The sequence below is a fragment of the Perognathus longimembris genome, chromosome 3 (assembly GCF_023159225.1).
Source record: "Perognathus longimembris pacificus isolate PPM17 chromosome 3, ASM2315922v1, whole genome shotgun sequence".
Lineage (NCBI taxonomy): Eukaryota > Metazoa > Chordata > Mammalia > Rodentia > Heteromyidae > Perognathus > Perognathus longimembris.
The window spans coordinates 65,523,266-65,543,830 of record NC_063163.1 but is presented as its reverse complement, the minus strand read 5'-3'; the positions used below and the strand labels follow the sequence as shown (position 1 = coordinate 65,543,830).

General features: G+C 56.8%; 1 protein-coding gene across 6 annotated transcripts in view; it reads left to right on the top strand.

The window, feature by feature from the left end:
* Positions 1 to 20,565, top strand: part of Arid3a (AT-rich interaction domain 3A) — a 38,188-nt gene that overhangs the window by 2,220 nt on the left and 15,403 nt on the right. For 4 of the 6 annotated variants that reach the window (XM_048341814.1, XM_048341813.1, XM_048341812.1 and 1 more), the window contains exons 2-3: positions 2,301 to 2,969; positions 3,858 to 4,179. In XM_048341814.1, coding sequence (XP_048197771.1) covers positions 2,575 to 2,969; positions 3,858 to 4,179 — 717 coding nt within the window. In that variant the 5' untranslated portion in view covers positions 2,301 to 2,574. Of the gene's footprint in view, positions 1 to 2,146; positions 2,970 to 3,857; positions 4,180 to 20,565 lie in introns of those variants that run through there. The other 2 variants (XM_048341817.1, XM_048341811.1) reach the window with 2 other exon arrangements.

Genomic DNA, 20,565 nt, shown 5'->3' with positions numbered 1-20,565 from the left:
TACCCCCTCCTCCCCAGTGGCCCTTCTGTGGAGACCTGCCCTGCTCCCCTCCCCCACCCAGCGACCCGGAAGGGTCATTAAACCCTGCAGGCCCACGAGGGGGGGTGGCTGGTGGAGAGGAGTGGCTTCCTCTGGCCTCTTCCTTCTCTCCCCCCTAAAGGGGGCGTGGCCTGGAGCGTTTCCGTGTGGGGGGGCTCATCTTGAAGTTGTCAAAGGTGGGGGAGGGGTGGCTGACCAGACCAGACCCAGCCAGAAATGTCCCTTCAGCACTTCTTGGGTCAGTGTTTGTGGGAATGGAGTGGGGGGGTGACCAGCTGCCCTGGGGGTGGGTGGCTGGGTGCTGCTCTTGCTTGCCCGGCCAGGACAAGGGTCTGATGGTCACTCTGCAGTGTTCTGCCCCCCCCCAAGGTCTTTGTGCCCCCCTCATACTAATAGGGACATGAAGGCCCTGTGGGGATAGGTCCTGTCCCCTTTCCCCCAGGCCATTAACCTGAGCCCCCAACACCACCCTGCCCCTTCTGCTGGAAGGCCAGGCGATGGATCTGGGTCAAATATATCTGGGGAGAGAGTTGTAGGGGCTCCCATGGCTTTAGTAGGACAGCCTGAGGCATCTACTCTGCCAGAGTCCCCTGGATGGAGGGCAGGTCACCCAAGGGTCCAGAGTGCAGCTGGCCGGCCACCCAAAGCCTCCGGTTTCCAGCCACCCCTCCTTCTTCTCCTGTCTTTGAGCCAACACTCCTACGATCTAGCTGTGTATGAACCTTGGGGTTCCCTTGGCAGTTCAGGGCCCCGGTGGCCACCGGGACTCAGTTTTGAAAGATGGAGTTTTGCCTCCTCCCTCACTGCCCCCCCAGGAGGAGCCATCTGAGGGTGACTAGTTCTGCCTGCCAGATTTCTGCCTGAGCTGTTTTATTGGCCTGGGTGGGTGGGGTGAAGGGGCTAGGGAGGAATCTTGATTCTGGTTCTGGGGTGTCCCTCATGGATCCCAGGAAGCTAGTGTTTGTGGTGGGCTCATGGAGACTCCAGGCAGAGATAGAATGTTGCATTCTGGGCTATTTATCCCCCTTGGTATCCTCCCTCCCCCCAAGAACTGGGAGCTGGGGACCCTGTGTGGGTAGCTGTAATGTCAGGGATCTCCTCTGAGCCTCGCTTTCCCTCATCTGTACAATGGGGAGTCCCCCTAGTGTCTTCTCTTCCCTGACCCCTGGGTGTGGGGATGCCTGCCTTGCTCATTGTCAGCCCCCTTTCTCCTCCTGTGGGTGTGAGGAGGCAGGGACTGTTACCAAGCCATTTCACAGGTGGGGAAATTGAGGCCCGAGAGGCCACGGCTTGTGTTTCAGTGGGGATGCCCACACTTGTACACAGCAAGTATGGAATCTGGAGCAGGTTGTTTGTTGTCTTTTGAGAAAGAGGGCCTAGGGCCTGCGGCCTCTCAGTTGCTAGACTCTTGTAGGTGTAAACAGCACCCAGAACTCAGAACCAGAACTCAGAACCCAGATAGATGCTGGGGCCTGCAGCCAGCGAGAGCCAATCAGAGCCCAGGAAAGCCAGGTCCCCTTGGACTCTGCCTGTGAGGCAATAACCCATGCTGTCCCAGGTGGCACTGAAGGTGACAACAGGCTTCCTCGGGGCTGGGTTGGGAGGGGGCCGATGGTCGTCAGGTCTGCTTGAGGGAGGACAGAGGAAGGTGGATTGAGGGGCCCTCCAGGAGGGCCATCCATCAGGTTTATACCCAGACTGCAGCAGGTGTGAAGGATTCTTCCAGAAGAGGCCCCGTACTGAGGCTAGAATTCAGGGGTTGGGCACTGTCCCTGAGCTTATTCCCTCAAGGCTAGGGCTCTACCGTTTGAGCCACAGTTCCCACTTCTGGCTTTTTGGTGGTTAATGGAAGAATCTCATGGGCCTCCCTGCCTGGGCTGGCTTCAAACTGTATTCCTTAGCTCTCAAGTCTCCTGAGTAACTAAATTACAGGCGTGAGCTACCAGCACTTGGCTGAAGTCTGATTTCTTTATTTTATTTTATTTTTTGTCAGTTGTGGTGCTTGAACACAGGGCCAGGCGCTATCCATGAACTTTTTTTTTTTTTTTGCTCAAGGCTAGTGGTTAATTGGAGATGAGAGTCTGGTGGATTTTCCTGCTTGGGCTGGCTTTGAACTGCAATCCTCAGATCTCAGCCTCCTGAGTAGCAAGGATTATAGGCGTGAGCCACCAGCACTGGGTTGAAGTCTGATTTCCTGCGATGGATGAACTGGAGGGGCTCTGGCATGATCTGACTCCCTCTTTTGCCTCCTCACTCTCAAGGTTTCTGCCAACGTGTGAATGAAGCAGACTCCAGACACTGTCCCTGGCTGCCGGCTGTGAGAAGGCACCTGCCCACCCTCCTGCCACTGGCATGCCCCACCAGCCTTCAGTCTGAGCTCGGCGGCCCCCGCCCCCAATCCCCGCCACCCTGCACTGCCCCGGCTCTCCCGAGGCCCCCAGGCTGCAGTGTGGCCGGGCCCCCTCCCCACAGGGGCCACCCCCGCCACCTGCCCCTGGTGCCCGGGGTGGTGGTGGCGGCCCGGCCCGCAGGGCCATGAAGCTTCAAGCTGTGATGGAAACGCTCTTACAGCGGCAGCAGAGAGCTCGCCAGGAGCTGGAGGCCCGGCAGCCTCCACTGGCCCAGCCTCCCTCTGCTGGACCCCCGGCCCGAGCCCGGGCCACCCCCGATGAGGACAGAGAGCCTGAGAATGCCCGGATGCAGCGGACACAGATGGCTGCGCTCGCTGCCATGCGGGCTGCTGCTGCAGGCCTGGGGCATCCGTCCAGCCCCGGGGGCTTGGAGGACAGGCCCCCAGGCTCAGAGGATGAGGACATGACCCAAGAAGGGGCTCCAGGATCCCCAGCCCTCCCTGGCCGAGGCAGGGAGGGGCCAGGACACGTGGAAGGAGATGGCCGCTTTGATGACGTGGGATCAGAGGAGGACGACCTGTGAGTTGGGGTGTAGGGGCTGCTGTCCACTGTCTCTGAAAGAGTGCTGTTGATGAGCCAGTGCATGCTGCTGGTGTGTGTGTGTGTGTGTGTGTGTGTGTGTGTGTGTGTGTGTGTGTGTGTTGGCCAAGAAGGAAATCAGCCAATCCAATCCAAGGGTAGAATCTTCTAGGTTGTGTTTTCCCAATTGTGATGGGCATGGGACTCAGACTGTGTGTGTGTGTGTGTGTGTGTGTGTGTGTGTGTGTGTGTGTGTCCCCGTCCTCAATCTTGAACTCAGGACCTGGGCGTTGTCCCTGAGCTTTTTTGCTCAAGGTTGGCACTCTACTACTTGAGTCCCAAGAGGTAGAGTGCTAGCCTTGAGTAAAGGAAGCTAAGGGTCAGTGCCCAGGCCACGAGTCCAAGCCCCAGGACTGGCAAAACAAAACAAAACAAAAACACACAACAAAAAAAACCACTACTTGAGCCACAGCTCTACTTCTGGCTTTTTGGTGGTTCACTGGAGGTAGGAGTCTCACAGACTTTCCTGCCAGGGCTGGCCTGGCACTGCCATCCTCAGCTCTCAGCCTCCTGAGCAACCGGGATTGCAGGTATGAGGCACCCATAGCACCTGGCTCCTTTGATCCAGTTTTGCACTGGCCTAGCCACGTGTGGCTACTGTGTGGTTAAGGGGTTGAGGGTCAGCTGGATAAAGCCTGCATAAGGATGAGGCCTGCTGGGAATGAATGCTGAGCTCCGATGCCCTGAGTGAGCGTGGGACATGTTCGGGGTCCCTGTAGTCTGAGCAGGTGGCCAGCTCTCCGGCTGGGGCACTGGTGGCCCTGGCCCTGGGATGCTGGGATAAATCTTCCTGTCTTCTGACTGGTCGGTGCCCTGCATTCACCCTAGAAAGCCAAAGTGGGAGGAAGAAGAACTTGAGGAAGACCTGGGTGAGGTGGATGAGGATGAAGAGGATGACTACGAGGATGAGGAGGACGAGGACGAGGAGGGACTGGGCCCTACAGGCCCTACCGGCCTGGGATCTGCCGGCCTGTTTCCCCGCAAGGCCCAGCTGGCCCAGGCCTTCCGTGGAGATGGTGTAACCAGGGCACTGGGTGGCCCAGAGCGGCCAGGGCCTGGCACTGCCCTTCCTGGAGGCGCCCCCCATGTTGTACCCCAGCTGCAGCCACCAGACCATGGGGACTGGACGTACGAGGAGCAGTTCAAGCAGGTAAGCGGTGTTCCAGGTCCTCTGGGGGCCAAAATGCGTCGAGTGTCATGGGCGAGGTTGACTGGCACCTTGTGGGTTGCCAGGGAGCCACAGCTAAGATCCCTTTTGTGGCTGAGATGAGCCTCGCGGTGAAGGTTGATGCTGGACACACAGGGGGGCCCCAGGTGTGGAGAGTGGGGGTCCTGGATGGCTCCATGATCACCCCAAAGCAAGCAGAGGTGACAACCAGAGCTAGGGAAGTCTGAGCAGGCTGGATCCAGGCCTAGGACTTGGGTGGTGGACGCCAGGAGGCCACATGGAGTCCAGTTAGCTTGAGAGCTGTGGGCATGCATGTGTGTGTGTGTGTGTGCGCGCTTAGGGCTCAGCCATATGGCTTATTCCCTGGTCTGCTTGGTGGTGCTGGGCGCTGGCTGGCTTTTCAGGGGCACTTGGTTGGCTGCTCAAATGACTGTCGAGGAAAAGGCAGGAGGCGGACATGTGAAGCTTGTAAGGGGAGGAGGGGTGATTCCAGGCTGGGGGGCTGGCCGGCAGAGGGGGTGTTGAGGACCCCCCTGATCGTTTCCTGGGCCCAGGAGGGGCACTGAGGAAGCAGAGGCCCGCCCTGGCCCTTCCCTGCAGGCAGCCAGGCCAGAGGAAGTGACCGGCAGGGAGCCTTTGAAGTTAGGCTGCGCGCTGGCCGCTGGCCGGGCAGATGGAAACCAGATGGTGGTCGGGTGGCCGGCTGGGCCTGCATTCCAGCCCCAGGCCAGCTGGGCTGTGCCCCCCCCCCATGGTGACTGCTGGTGGTTCCCACCTCCTCACCCAGCCTGGGATGTGGCCTTGGGTGGCCCCGAAAAGATGAGGGTCCAGGAAAAGCCAGCAGAGATGACTTCCCAGGGCAGCCCAAACCCAGGTACTGGCTGCCATGTTGGGTCTCATTTGGGAGGCAGAGAGGGGCAGGTATGCTATTTTCGGAGCCTCTGGGTGCTCGACAGCCCCTACAGTCTGTAGACTTCATTACAGGTTCCCCCAAACCTCAGATGAGGAAAAGGGGTGCAAGTTGCATGTATGCTATATAGGTTCGGGTTGGAGTTTAGCATTAGCAATAGGGTCAGGGTTAGGCTTAGGGCTGGTGAGAGGATTAGGGCTTGAGTTATGGTTGAACCAAGGCAGCTGCTAGGCTTAACATTAGGGTTAAGGCTGGAGGCTTGTATCTCATGCCTGTAATCCTAGCTACCCAAGGAGACTGAGGTCCTGAGGATCATGGTTTGAAGCCAGCATAGGCAGGAAAGTCTGTGAGACTTATCTCTAGTTAACCACTGAAAAGCTGGAAGTGGAGCTGTGGCTCAAGTGGTAGAGCACCAACCTTGAGCAAAAAGCTGAGTCCCTATGAGACTCTTATCTCTAATTAACTACGCAAATACCAGAAATGGCGCTGTGGCTCAAAGTGGTAGAGTGCTAGCTTTGAGCAAAAGAGCTCAGGGACAGTGCCTAGGGCCCTGAGTTCAAGCCCCACAACCGACCAAAAAAAGAAAAGGTGAGGCAGAGTGTGAGGCCTGATTTAGGCTAGGGTTAGGGTAGGCACTAAGTGAAAGGGTTCTATTAGGGTGAGTAGGGTTGGGTTTTGGTTTTGTTGGTTAAGGTGAGGGTAAGGGGTTAGACTTGTTGAGGGTTGCCTGTTAGGTGTGTGTAGGACCAGGCACGTTGTGGCTCAGGGTTTGTGGCTTTACCGGGTTAGGCTGTGTTGCCCGAGGGTGGTTGCTGAAGGTGCTGGGCACCGACATCAAGCTGGCACAGGAAGGTGGGTCGCTGGAGGCTGTCCCTGGCCTGTTGTCCCTGGCTCCCTGTGGAAGTTGTGGTGGTACCACATGGACAGGGCGATGTCCTTGCTTTCTGCTCCGGCTGTGGCTTTCAGAGTGGAAGGTGCACTGAGGGCCAGCTGGCCCACCAGCAGCAGACTGCGCTCCTGGCTCTGCTCGCGTGCAAGGTCTCTGGCTATTCCGGTAGTCCCATGCGTGGGCCTCACTGTCTGCCCTCCCAGGGCTGGGGTGCTCAGTGGAGTGCGCTGTTTGGGTCTGTATTTCACAAGATGAGACGAAGCAGGCTTCAGTACCTGGGGAAGAATCTCTAGATTTCAACTGATAAAAATGAGCCAGGTGCCAGTAGCACACGTCTACAGTCCTAACTACTCAGGAGGCTGAGATCTGGAGGACTGACCTTCCAAGCCAGGGAGGGCAGAAATGCCTGTGAAACTCCATTTCCAGTTAACCAGCAAAAAGCCAGGCAAGGCTGGGTGTTGGTGGCTCATGCCTGTCATCCTAGCTATTCAGGAGACTGAGGATTGTGGTTCAAAGCCAGCCTGGGCAGGAAAGTTCCTGAGACTCTTATCTCTAATAAATTACTCAGAAAAGGCTGGAAGTGGTGCCATGGCTCAAGTGATAGAACACTGCCTTTGACCACAAAGATGCTTAGGGACAGCACTCAAGCCCTGAGTTCCAGCCCTAGGACAGGCATTACAAAAAAAAGCCAGGTTTGGACGCATGGCTCAAGTGATAGAGCACCAGCTGAGCAAAGATGAGGCCTCGAGTTCAAATTGTTGTATGGACAACTCGAACCAGAAAGATACAAATGAGCACAGATGGATGAACTCTGTTTATCATGAATCATGTTTGTTGTTTGAATTCTGTTTATTTGCTGGCATTTGCCATCTTCCCTGGCTCTGGCTGATGGGCCTTCACGGTGCAGGGTCAGCTCACTCACAGGGCAGGACCAGAGCCATCCAGTCCTTAGGGGTCAAAGGTCCATCAGAGACCCTGTGTGCGGAGACACCGGGGACGAAGGTCAGGAGTTCTGACCTCAAAGAAGCTTGCCAGGAGAGCCGTTGTCTGGCTAGCCTGAGGGAGGCCAGGGTTGGGGCTCAAAGTTGCTCCTGAGGCAGGAGTCATGTAGGAGTTTCTGTAGCAAAAAGTTGAGAAGGAGAAACTGAGCCCCAGCCCCAGCAGGAAACCTCAACACCTCGGTCCTGTCTCCGACGATAGGACCCGGGCCCCCCAGTGCTCACACACGTCCGTTGGGGAACAAGGATGCATCTGGAAATGTGGGGAGGTCCCCCCACGAGAGGATATTGAGGCTGAGGCCTTATCATGAGCTAGGCGTACAGGAAAATATGCCTGGCAGAGAACACGGCCCGTGCCAAGGTCCTGGGGTAGAGCGGGATGTGGAATCAGATCCCTACCACGGCCCAGCAGGGTTTCGTGGGAGATGGGATCGCATGATGATTGGGTTTGGGGGTTTTGTGGGCAAGTGAGGTGCCGGCCCTGCGGCACTGGACCTCATCCTTCCCCCATCTGGGACTGGTCTGGCAGCTGGCACCACCTTCTGCCCAGCTGGCTCAGGCAGCTGTGATTCCCCGTGTCAACAGTAGCCCAGCAGATGTAGAGCCCTGGCCAGGGCTGTGTGGATTCTGGCTCCCGCCCCACGCCTTTCCTGGCACGTGGCAGCCCTGGCTGGCCGGCAGCCGCTTTGGCACCGTCTCCGAGTCCTCCTTCCCAGTCTTGGCAGCGCCGTGCCGAGTTCCGCCTGCCGTCCTGGCAGCTGTGATTCTTGGGTGGGGGGCTGGGGAGCCACCGGCTGCTGCGGGCCCCGAGGGAGCCACTGTGCTCGGCCCAAACTGCAGACCGGACCGGCGCGGTGTGCGTCACGGGCTGTGATTACCATCTCTGACTCTTGGCATCACACGTACATCCTGGCGGCTTCCTGTCACCCACACGGCCACGCCCAGCTCCCAGTGGCCAGCCTGCCGCTGTCAACCCTCCTTCCCAAGTCTTCAGCTGCTTCCCGGTCTCAGCAGCGCAAATCATGCTGATCCTGGATGTGAACTCAGGGACTGGAGGCTATCCTTGAGGGTTTTTGAGTTTTTGTGGGTTTGTTTTTTTTTTTTTTGCCTGAGGTTGGAGCTCTACCACTTGAGCCACAGCTCCTCTGCTGGCTTTCTGGTAGTTAATTGGGGATAAGAATTGAATGTACTTTTTCTGCTTGGCCTGGCTTCAAACCACAATCCTCAGATTTCAGTCCCCTGAGTAGCTATAATCATAGCTAAGGTGTGAGCCACCAGCACCTAACTTACAACCCTTTCTTCCTTCCTTCCTTTCTTCCCTTCCCTTTCCCTTCCTCCCTCCCCCCCCTTTTTTAATTCTTTTTTTTCTGCCAGTCCTGGGCTTGAACTCAGGGACTAGAGGGAAAAAAAAAGCTCAAGGTTGGTACTCTACCACTTGAGCCACAGCTCCACTTCTGACTTTTTTGGTAGTTAATTGGAGACAAGAGTCTCATGGACTTTCCTTCCCGGGCTGGTTTTGAACCATGATACCCAGATCCCAACCTCCTGAGTAGTTTGGATTACAGGCATGAGCCATCAGTGTGTGTCTTTTGCTGTTGTTGTTGTTAAGACAGGCAGACCCAGGCTCGCCTGTACCCCGTAAATTCCGAGATTACAAGAGTACACCACCATACCTGGCTTTAGTCTAGTTGTTATACACTCACAGATGTGTACAACCAAAGACTTTTGTCAGTTTCCCGGGCCCATCACCCCAAAAGATAATCCCATCCCCAAGAGTCCTCTCTCCATGCCTCCTGTACCCCACCCCTGGTACCCACAGGGGTCTGTCTCTGGGTCTGCCTGTTCTGGAAATTTCCTATGTTGAGCCACACTCTGTGGGGCCTATGGTGTCTGCTTCTCTCACTGAGCACCCACCGTCTACTCAAGGCCAGAGCCTCGTCTGGTTCGGTCAGAGCCTTGTCCGGTTCGCAGCTGTGTGAAATTCCAGTGTGGGTAGACCACGCAATGCGTGGACCCTGGCCCTGCTCACCCTCTGGCTTTGTAATGCTGAAGGAGCTTTGTTATGGCCGGGTTTTCTCTTGTCTGTGGTCAGGTGTGGAATGGCTGGGTGCAATATGAATCCCCAATTTACCTACTGGGGGCCCGCGGATGGCTTCGCAAAGAGCTGCCTCTGCCCTTCTTCCCCATGTGGGAGGCCTCCATCACCTCCGGGGTGACTGAGACCCACCCATGTGGGTCAGGGTGACATGGCGTCACAGTGTGTTTTGAGATCCTCTCTGCTTTCCAAGGCAAAGCTTGCTGGCCACGCCTGGTGTGGCTGAATGCAGAAATGCAAGGCTGGAGGCATGGCTCGAGGAATAAGCACCAGCCAAGCCAAGTACAAGGCCCCCAGTTCAAACCCCAGCACTGCCAAAATAAAAGGAAGTGAGGGGCTGGGGATATGGCCTAGTGGCAAGAGTGCTTGCCTTGTATACATGAGGCCTTGGGTTCGATTCCCCAGCACCACATACACAGAAAACGGCCAGAAGTGGCGCTGTGGCTCAAGTGGCAGAGTGCTAGCCTTGAGCAAAAAGAAGCCAGGGACAGTGCTCAGGCCCTGAGTTCAAGGCCCAGGACTGGCCAAAAAAAAAAAAAGGAAGTGAAACTGTGGCATTTTGCTGGGTGCCAGGGGCTCATCCCTATAACCTTGGCTACTTGAATGGAAGGATTGTGGTTCAAAGCCAGCCCAGGCAGAAAAGCTCATGCGATCCTATCTCCAAAATAACCAGCATAGGGCTGGGAATGTGGCCTAGTGGTAGAGTGCATGCATGAAGCCCTGGGTTCCATTCCTCAGCACCACATACACAGAAAAAGCCAATAGTAGCCCTGTGGCTCAAGTGGTAGAGTGCTAGCCTTGAGCAAAAAGAAGCTCAGGGGCAGTGCCCCAGGCCCTGAGTCCAAACCCCAGGACTGGCAAAACAAAACAAAACACAAAACAAACATAACCAGCAAAAGCGAGGCACCAGTGGCTCATGCTTGTAATCCTAGACACTCAGGAGGCTGAGATCTGATTATTGTGTTTGAAGCAGCTTGGGCAGGAAAGTCTGTGTGAGACTTCTCTCTTAACTAACCAGCAAAAAGCTGAAAGTGTAGCCAGATGTCAGTGGCTCACACCTGTAATTCTAGCTGTTCAGAGGGCTGAGATCTGAGGATCATGGTTCAAAGCCAGCTTGGGCAGGAAAGTCTGTGTGAGACTCTTACCTCCAATTAACCACTGGAAAACCGGAAGTGGAGCTGTGACTCAGTGGTAGAGCACTAGCCTTGGGTGATAAAGTTCAGAGAGAGCTCCCAGTCCCTGAGTTTGAGACCCAGGATTGGCACACACACACACCAAAAAAAACCCAACCAAACAAAAAAGAAGATACACATTCATGCTTGGTTGTTGTTGTTGTTCAGGTGTTGATGTTGTTTGAGTGTCTTTCTATGTAGCTCAGGCTGGCCCAGAACTCACCATCCTCCTGCCTCAGTCTCCTAAGTTCTGAGATCCTTCCTGGGGCTACCATGCTTAGCTTTGAGTGATACATTTTCTGGGTCCACTGAGAAGGGACAGATACTAGACACCAGACAGCCAGCGCTCGGGGTGCGAGGAAGATGGAAGCTTTCCAAGGAGGCCTGGCGGCCTGCGGCCCAGGCCCTGCCCTGCTCTGACCTGTGGGGCCCTCTCCTGTCCCTCCCAGTTCACACCCGGAAACAGACCTGCTAGGTGTCTTAAGGTGTGACCTTTGGCGGGTTTAACACACACCGAGGGTGACGTGACACGCACTGTTTTTCTTGTTATCATCTCTGCCCCTATCTGCTGCGGTCAGGGTGTTCTAGACACCCGCACATCTGTCTACCTGATCAGTGGTAAATAATACCACAAGGAACATCTTAGGGCTCCTGTTGCTTGGGGCAGGGACAGGTAGAGGCCCGAGAGAAGGCAGGTGACTGGCTCCACATCCTGTCTAGTCTGAGCAGAGCCAGAATTGGATCTGGACTTACTTTCTCTCTTTCTTCCATTTTGATTGGTCGTGGGGCTCGCACTCAGGGCCTGGGCACCATCCCTGAGCTTTTTTTGCTCAAGGCTAGTTAGTGCTCTACCACTTTGAGCCACAGCACCACTTTCGGTTTTCTGGTGGTTAATTGGAGATAAGAGTCTCACAAACTTTCTTGTCCCGCCAGCTCCAAGCCATGATCCTCAGATCTCAGCCTCCTGAGTAGCTAGGATTACAGGCGTGAGCCAGCACCTCTGACTTTCTTTTTTGTGCTGGTCCTAGGGCTTGAACTCAGAGTCTGTCCCTTAGCTTTGTCACTCAAGGCTGGCACTTCTACCACCTGAGCCATAGCTCCACTTTGGACTTTTTTTTTCTTTTCTTTTCCTCTTTTGCTGGCTAATTTGAAGATAGAAGAATCTCACAGAATTTCCTGCTCAGGCTGCCTTCAAACTGCGACCCTTAGATCCCAGCTTCCTAAGTAGCTAGAGTTACTGGCGTGAACTACACCACATGGCTTGGACACATCTCTGAGGAGCTGGGTCTGGGTTACATAAAGAGGATTCAAGGCAAGCTCTCTGGGGGAAGGGGAGTTGGAGCTAGGGCTTTGCAGAGTATGCAGGAGTTCTGTCAGACAGACAAGGGCTTGCTGGAAAAGTGTGACTCGAGTAGAACATTGGGGAAAGTAGACTTGGGCTTGAGGCTTCTCAGGGGAAAGAGGGTGTGTAGTAGGTGGGGGGCACGTGTAGAGTCGAGTCCCAGCGGTGGACATGGAAGACACTGCTGCTGGTGGGCAGGCTTAGGGAAAGACAGGAGGGAGCAATTTCCAGCCAGGAGGGCGGTGCTGGGCACAGGGTACTGCCTGCGCAAAGGACTGGGGGTCAGGCTCTGAAGGCCTCGTCGTCTGGCAAGCGAGACGGAGTGTGTGTCCCGTGGGCTGGGAGCCAGCCCTGGCAGCTGGCCCAGGAGGGCGTCTGCCTGGGTCTCTGGAGGCAGGGCAGGGCAGGGGAGGAGAGGACAGGGGAGGGGAGTATGGGCAGCCCCTTGGCAGGCAGCACCAGCCTCATCAAAGCCACTGTGGCTGCTGGCACGGGGCCAGCGGGCTGTGGTGGGCCGGGGAAAAAGGGCCTGCCCGCCACGCCTGGCAAGGTGCCCTTACCCGTGCCAGCCCTGGGAACCACGCTGACTCAGCCGGAAAGGGCCTTATCTGGTCCCTGCGTCACCATCCAGCCGCCTGGGTCACCGCCACCATGGCCTGGCTCCCTAGCCCGGCTACTGCCAAGCGCCAGCTCCGCCCTATGCTTTCTAATAACACACGCCGCTGCCCGGGGAGCGGTGCCCGGAGGCGCGGTGGCCCTGACGCAGGGCACTCGGGGTGAGCCGCCGTGGACCCGCCCGATGGAGGCTGGCAGCTACTGGCATGTGTTGTGGCTTGTGTCTGTCCTCCTGGGCCTCCCAGTGGGTGTCTCCTGGCCTTTCCCTTCTCTTGGCCACTGGCATGGTCTGTCTGGGGGTCTCCACATGGCCGGGGCCACAGGGGCTTGTCTGAAGGTGGCTGTGTGCGGAGATGTCACTTCAGGCCTGTGTGTCCCCGGCTGCTGTCAGTGTTTGTGTGTGTATGGCCAAGGTGACCATTTCCTGGGTATGTGCCTGTCTTGGGGTTTGAACTCAGGGCCTGGGAACTGTCTAAACTTTTTCACTCAAGGCTGGCACTCTACCATTTGAGCCACAGCACCACTTCCAGCGTGTGTGTGTGTGTGTGTGTGTGTGTGAGTGTGTGTGTGTGGGTGTGTGTTTTATTGGAGATAAGAGTCTCAGGGAAGCTAGATGCAGGTGGCTCACCCCTGTCATCCTAGCTGCTCAGGAGACTAAGATCTGAGCATCACAGTTCAAAGCCAGTCCAGGCAGGAAAGTCTGTGAGACTCTTATCTCCAGTGAACCACCAGAAAACGGGAAGTGATGCTGTGGCTCAAGTGGTAAGAGTGCTAGCCATGAGTAAAGGAGCTCAGGAACAGCGTCCATGCCCAGAGTTCAAGCCCTATGACTGACCAAAAAAAAAAAAAAAGAGTCTCATGGACTTTCATGCTCTGGCTAGTTTTGAAGCACAATCTTCAGATCTCTACCTCCTGAGTAGCTAGGATGACAGGCATGAGCCACCGGTGCTTGGCCAATGTGACTGTTTTGCTGCATGGCTGTGTGTGTGTCCTGCCATCTAAGGTGTCTGTGGGTATGACAGGGTGACCATGGGGACAGCGGTTCCGCCAGGGCTACCGTGTGTGTGTGTGTGTGTGTGTGTGTGTGTGTGTGTGTGTCTGCTGCACAGGTGTGTGGAGGGAGAACCTGTGCATGCTGCGGCCTGGCCTGGCGGTGCAGTGCGGGTGGGGGGCTGTTAACCATTACCCTCCTGCCTGCTCCAGCCAGCCCTGAGCGCAAGTCAGCTGCCTGCCACCCACGTGGGTGTGCAAGGGAGGTGCTGATGCAGACCTGTGGCCACTGAGGCGTAGACACAGGGACTGTGGCTGAGCCCCTGCTTCAGACAGACCAGCCCATTCCAGCCTCAGTTTCCTCCTTGCCCTGCCTCCCCTCCCCCCCTCTCCACAGTCACACTGGCCCCCCACCCAGGTAGAGGCCACTCGTTTTTGGTTTCTGGCCGCTCCGTTGTAAGCCGACGCTTGACTCCTAAGGTCATCCATCCCCAGCCCTGTGAGGCTGCTCGGTGACCCAATCCAGCGGCCCTGTCTACCCCTTGCCGGGCTGGGAGCAGCTGGGGCGCAGCCTGGCGAGGTGGGCACGCGCGGGGCGGCCGTGATCCGCCTCCTCTCTGCTTGCCCAGCTGTGCATGGCTGAGGACAATGGGGGGGTCACGGGGGGTTAAATGGCAACTAATCTGGCCATTGAAGGCCCCCAGTGCCGGGACGTGGCCTTGCCCCCGTGGTCAGGGTTGGGCCAGAGGGAGGGGGGGGTGGGGACAAGCGAGCGTGTGGGGTCAGCACCAGGGCCACCCTGCAAGCGTTCATTCCGGACACAAACTTGGAGCCTGTGCCTTTGGGGCCAGAGCCCCGTGGCCAGCATCAGCACTGGCCCGTGCTGGTCAAGGGAACGTGTGGAAATCATTCGGGGCTGTGATCATAGCTGCTCAGGAGGCCGAGGTCTGAGGATTGAGGCCCAAAGCCAGCCCTCAGCAAAATGAAGCTCAGGGACAGCACCCAGGCCCGGAGTTCAGGCCCCGTGATCACCACCACCACCAAAAACAGAAAAAGCTGGCTGGGCCTAGAATCCTCTGGCAGAGGCTGAGGTCAGTGTACAGGGGACAGCAGGAGGGTGGTCAAGGGACAGGTAAATGGCTGGATGACCAGGGGGACAGAGGGGAGAGTCGGGGGACACAAGGACAAGCATTCCCAAGATCGCCACTGTCACTGGGGGCTGGAGGACTTCACGTGGCCTGTGTCTTGCCTCCTTTCCCGCCTCCCTTCCACCACTCCCTAAATGTCTGCCCCCCACATCACCCCCATAATTCTCCTTCATTGGCATCTGCCCCAGGGCGGCGGGCGGCCCTGGCTGGTGGGCGTGGCGGCCTCTCCCAGCCCTGCCAGCCCCTGTTCCTGCTGGCGCCCAGCCCAGTCCTCGTGAAGGCCTATGGACAGAAGCTGGTGCTTGGAATGGAAGCCAGGCCCAAGGTCATGGGGGGGGGGGGGAAGGGAGGAGGCGGGGAACGGACCAGCCAAGCAGGGTGCACACCACCGCTCTGCCCCAGCCAATCACTTCCCTCTGGCCTCAGTTTCCCCATCTGTAAAACATTAAGCTAAGGGTTGAAGGCCGGCTTGTGAATTACTTATTCATCAGACTCCCACTCTCGCCTCTGTAGCGGAGGGATGGGGCTGGCTGCGGGCACCTGCTACGCGCCCGGTGTGGCAGACGTAGCTTTCGTCTCGTTTCTCAGTTTCTCTGTGAGGTGGTTGCTCCTGGGTGATAGGGGTTCCCACAGTGGGTGTTGGAGACCTCCACCCCCACCCCGATCTCTTGTCAGCATTGTGGGGTGGGTCTGCCCGGCCCAGGCCCCTGGACTCCATCTAGACTGCTCTTACAGGCCGGAGCTGTGGGACTCTCAGATAGGAGGGGGAACCCCTTCCTTCCCTGCGGGTGACTTAGAGCTCCCGTGGGCCCGAGGGGGGCTGCGGGGAGCACCGGCCTCTTTTCCTGACTGCCTGCTGTTTGTCATGGCTTGTGTGGTCTAGGCTGTGGCCACAGAGACCGGGTGGACATTTTGGAACAACTTTCTGGGGCTATCTGGGCCTGTGTTCAGGGAAATGTCCTCTTCTAAGGACAGATGTTGTTTTGCCTGAGGGGTCTTGGGGATGAAGCTCTTACGTCTGACCCCCCAGCCTCTGATGGGAGGTGGGTGGGTAGGGTGTATGCACTGATACTGGGAATTGAACTCAGGACCCCACAGTTGCACTTAGCTTTCTCAGCTCAAGGCTAGTGCTCTACCATTTGAGGCAAGCCTCCAGTCCAGCTCCTTGCTGGCTAATGACAGATAAGAATCACCTGGACTTTGAACGGTGATCCTTGGGCCTTGGCCTTCTGACTAGCTGGGATTACAGGTGTAAGCCGCTGGCGCCCGGCTGCAGCCTGGGGTTGCTCTGGCGCCTACCCACGGGGATTGAGAGGCTCCTCACACCCTTGTGGGCTCTCAGCCGGGCCTCTTTCTGCCCCTGTGAAATGGCCTTCTAGTAAAACCCCCTTCCTTCCTGCAGGTCCTCCAGGTCTCCCAGGATGGGGCCTCCCACGGGGGGGGGGGGAGGGGGTCACAGGCTCACCATGTCATTTCTGCCACCCTGGGGCCATCCACCCCCTCCTCCGTACACTTCCGGCAGCCACTGCCAGACTCTCGGGAGGCTGCCCCCACCATGGGGCCTTAGTGTCCCCAACTGTGAGGTGGGCCGGCAGCAAAGTCCCCTGTCACCTGTTTGATACTGCCTTGGAACCACCCTCTCCTTCCTGAACATTCTCTGGCCCTTGTCCCCCACCTGGATACCTAGTGTGCACCCCCTACACGAGTCCCAGATGAAGGTTCTAAGGCAGTCCCAGGTCATAGACGGAAAAGCTGAGCAGGGCTGGGAGCTGATGGCTCACATGAGTCATCCCAGCTTCTCAGGAGGCAGAGATCTGAGGATCGTGGTTTGGAAACCAATCTGGGCAGGGAAGTCTATGAGACTCTTTATCTCTCATTAACCACCAAAAAGAAACTCCAAAGGTAGTGTTGTGGCTCAAGTGGTAGAGCACCAGCCTTGAACAAAAGAAACCCAGGGACAGCGTCCAGGCCCTGAGTTCAAGCCCCAGGACGCGCACAGAAATAAGCAAATTAAAAAAAAAAAAAAGAATTCCTAAGGCAGTGGCTCACGCCTGTCATCCTATCTACTCAGGAGGCTGAGGTCTGAAGCTCAGCATTTAAAACCGGGCCAAACAGGAAAGTTCAGGAGACTCTCATGTCCTATGAATCACTAAAGAAAAAGCCAAATGTGGCGCAGAGGCTCAAGTGGTAGAGCGCCAGCTGTGAGCACAAAAGCTCAGGGACAGCGCCCAGACCCTGAGTTCAAGCCCCAGTAAGTAAATAGTGTAATATAAATCAATAAACAAAGGCCAACCAGGCCAAAAGAAACAAGTGTGGGGGAGGTCAGCAAATTTACAACCCTCTCCCCTCCCCCACCCCCCAAAAAATCTCATGATCGGGAAGTCCAGAGCAAAGCATCTGGAAGCCCTGGCCCCGCGTCGTTCTGTGCGGTCATCTCGGGAGCTCTATTAATACCCACCGTGGGTGGGGTGCTGCGTGCGTTCAGAGTTGGGGCTGGCCAGGCAGACAGATGTTCTGGCCCTGCCCGGAATCACTTCCCCAATTTCCTGTGAGCCAAGGAGGCCCTCCTGCCTGCAGGGCTGACGGGAAACGAGAAAGGGCCCAAGCCTGCCCGGGGAAGCCCCTGGCCAGGCAGGTGCACCTGGAGCCTGATAGACATTCAAGCCAGAGCCCCGAGAAGGCTACGAAGGCCCTCAGGTTGCACAGTACACATCTGCGGAACTCTGGGACCCCGATTTCATTTCTGCCACTGACCTGGGATTTACTAAAACAGATGTCTACTCTTGGCCTTCGCCCCTCCCCCCCCTTTCTTTCTTTTGTCAGTTGTGGGGCTTGAACTCCGAGTCTGGGTGCTGTCCCTGAGCTCTTTTGCTCAGAGCTAGCACTCTACCACCTTGAGCCACAGCGCCACTTCCGGTTTTCTGGTGGTTCATTGGAGATAAGAATCTCACAAACTTTCCTGCCCCTGCTGGCTTTGAGACCAGATCCTCAGACCTCAGCCTCCTGAGTAGCCAGGATGACAGACGTGAGCCACCAGCACCAGGCTTTCTCGTGGGTCTTTGAACACTGTGTCCCCAGCACCTGGCACATGCCTTGAATACAAAAAGTGCTCAATAATGGCTGCAAAATGGACTGTCCTGTCAAATACCGAGAAGCTGACATAGCCTTCAGCCATGTGGCCTTGTCCTCCTCCTCCTCCTCTTCCTCCTCCTTCTGGGAGTTTGCAGATTGGGAAAATGAAAGGAAAAAAAAAAAACCTTCAAACTTGAATTCCCTAGAGTCCCTGAAGCCCCAGCCAGGTGTGTGCGCACACACGTGTGTGTGTGTAAGTGTGTGTGTGCGTGCATGCGTGCATGCTGGTTGGTACTGGAGCTTGAACTCAGGGCCTTGTGCTCTCCATCAGCTTTTTCTGCAAAAGAGCTGGCACCCTGCCACTTGAGCCACACCTTCACGCCTGGCTTTTTAGTGGTTCCTTGGAGATGATAGCTCACAGCCTGTCTGTCCTGCACGGGCTGTCTTGCAGCCTTGATCCTCAGATCTCAGCCTCTGGAGTAGCCAGGGTGGCCGGCGTTCAGCCGGACCTTCTTGAAAGTGGCTCTGTAGAACTGGGCGCTGCCTCTGCCCCGCCGAGACAGGCTGGCAGTTGGTGAGGGAGCCCGGCCTTCTTCCGGCAGCCACCCCCCCTCAGCCTCCATTCCCCCCCAGTGCCATTCCCCCCCCCCCAGCATCCTTCGTGCCATTCCACCATTGGTGGCTTTGCCCACTTGCTCTGGGCTCCGTGTCCAGTCATGCCTCTGCCATGCCCTTCCCGTCCTCACAGGACTATAGGAAAAGGACCAGGAACACCCTGATCCCCAGACAGGCACAGAGCACCCCTGCCCCAGTTTCCCCAAATGCAGAGTGGGTACCAGGGGGTGTGGAAGAGGCCTCTTGGGGTGTGTGGGTGTTTCCATGGAAGAGCAGGCTGCTTGGGGGCCCCCTCAGGCCCACCTGGCTGCAGAGCCCGGGGGCTGAGTCATTCCAGGGGCCCCAGGCCTGTCTGATGTAGTGATAACCCCGGGCTCACAGAGGTGGAAGGTGAAGCAGATGAGCGGACCCCAGAGCTGCCTGGAGGGGTGAGCCGTCACAGGACTGTGACAGAGGCTGGTGTGAGGCTCTGCCCAGGCTTCCTGAGAGCTACAGGAATCAGAGAGGCTGAGACTGGGGGAGAGGAGGAAGGGAAAGAGCCCTAGATGGTAGGTTAAGCCAGTGCAAAGGCCCTGGGGCAGGACTGGTGTGGAGAACAAAATAGGTCCAAGTGGCCAGAGCACATTTAGTAAGGATGGAAAGAAGAAGGGAGAGGGAGCGAGGGAGAGAGGGAGACGGAGGGAGGAACTGGAGACTGAGCAGATCCAACAGGCCTGGGGCAATCAAGCAGGAAGACCAGCCAGGAGTTTGGTGGTTCTGGCAGCTGGAGAGGCATGTGGTCTGAGGTTGACATTAAGGTCTCAAGGCCTGAGGACCCTCCGCCCCTGGAAGCTGGGAGAAGGAAGTGTCATCTGATTTATCACTCTGGTGGCTCGGGGGTTTGGTTTGGGAGAGGGGGCTGGGAGACAAAAGCCAGCCCCTATAGTTTTTTTTGTTGTTGTTATAGCAGCTGCAGTGAGTCATGTCTGATCCAAATGCAGGCCTAGGAAAGTAGGTGAGGTGACAGAACAAGCCCAGTGGCACAATCAGCTTTAGCCGGCGGCGGGTGGATGAGTGGGCCAGCCACGGTGGTCCCTGCAGAGTGGAGCATCACACAGCCATGAACAAGGAGGCCACTCTGACCTGACCCTCACTGTGTTGTGGAGGGACCCGGAGGATACAGACGGGCTCAGCGGGGTGCAGAGAATAAGGGCCCACAGCATGTGGCTCCAGCAATAGGAAACACCCAGAACCGGAGATCCAGGGACAGGAAGTGGGTCCAGAGGCCAGGGAAGAGACAGGAAGTGGGTCCAGAGAAGGGACCAGGTGGCTGCTCACAGAGACTGTGTTTAGGGTGATAGAATGTTTTGCAGCTAGATGCAGGCAGAGGTTATATACCTCTCAGTCAATGTGTAGATTGCTCACTTTTTTATATATATATTGGGGGGGGTCAGTCGTGGGGCTTGAACTCTGTGTCTGTGCGCTGTTCCTGAGCTGTTCAGCTCAAGGCTAACTCTCTATCACTTTGCGCCACAGCACCACTTCTGGTTTTCTGGTGGTTAACTGGAGATAAGAGTCTCATGGGCTTTCCTGCCCAGGCTGCCTTTGAACCACGATCCTCAGATCTCAGCCTCCTGAGTAGCTAGGATGACAGGTGTGAGCCATGGACGCCTGGCCTGTCCCTTAGCGTTTCATTCAAGGCTGGCACTCTCCCACTTGAGCCACAGCTCCACTTCTATAGCGTTTTGGTGCTTAACTGAAAAGTCTCACAGACTTTCCTGCCTTAGCTGGCTTCACACTGTGAACCTCAGATCTCGGCCTCCTGAGTTGCTGGGATTACAGGAGTCCTGGGACCTGGCCCTCGTTCTCAGGGGTTAGGGCTTTAGCCCTAACTTTGTCCTGATTTTTTTTTTCTTGTCTTCCTGATTTCCTGCCAACTGGCAGGTCTGTGCCCAACCTGAAGGTCTTCTTTCTTGGGGTCCACCCTCCCATTCCAGTACCTCATCACCAGGTGGGGCCCTGTGGACTTTGGAGCTGTGGGGAGACTGCGGGGGCCAGGACAGACCCTGCCTGGGGAGCAAAGGTCCACCGGGGCCCTGTGGGCGGATGGCCGTTTCTTTATAGCCGGGGCCCCTAAGCTACAGACACCACCAGAGCAGCTGCCCAGGTGGGGCCCAGCTGGGGCCAAACCACAGCAGTCATGTGACCCGGGGCCAGGCAGGCCTGGGTGAGAGTTGCCTCCTCCCCTCCCGTCCCCTCCTCCTCTCTCCTGGCTTGGTTTTGTGGGTTTTCTCCAAGCTCTAAGGCATTTTCCTAAGCCGTGATTGAGTTCCCTGTTCCAAAGCCCCCCATCCTACAGGACAGCTGATGACAACCCTGCCCACTCCCAAGCAACCTGGGGCATAACTGACCCCCATCCCCCCCCCAAAACAGAAACCCACCTAGGAACTGTTTGTCCTTTAGGGCTGGGGGGGTGCAGGTGGTCCTCACTTTTTCCTCCCCTACCCAAGGCCACACAGAGCCCTGGCCATACCTGAGCTCTG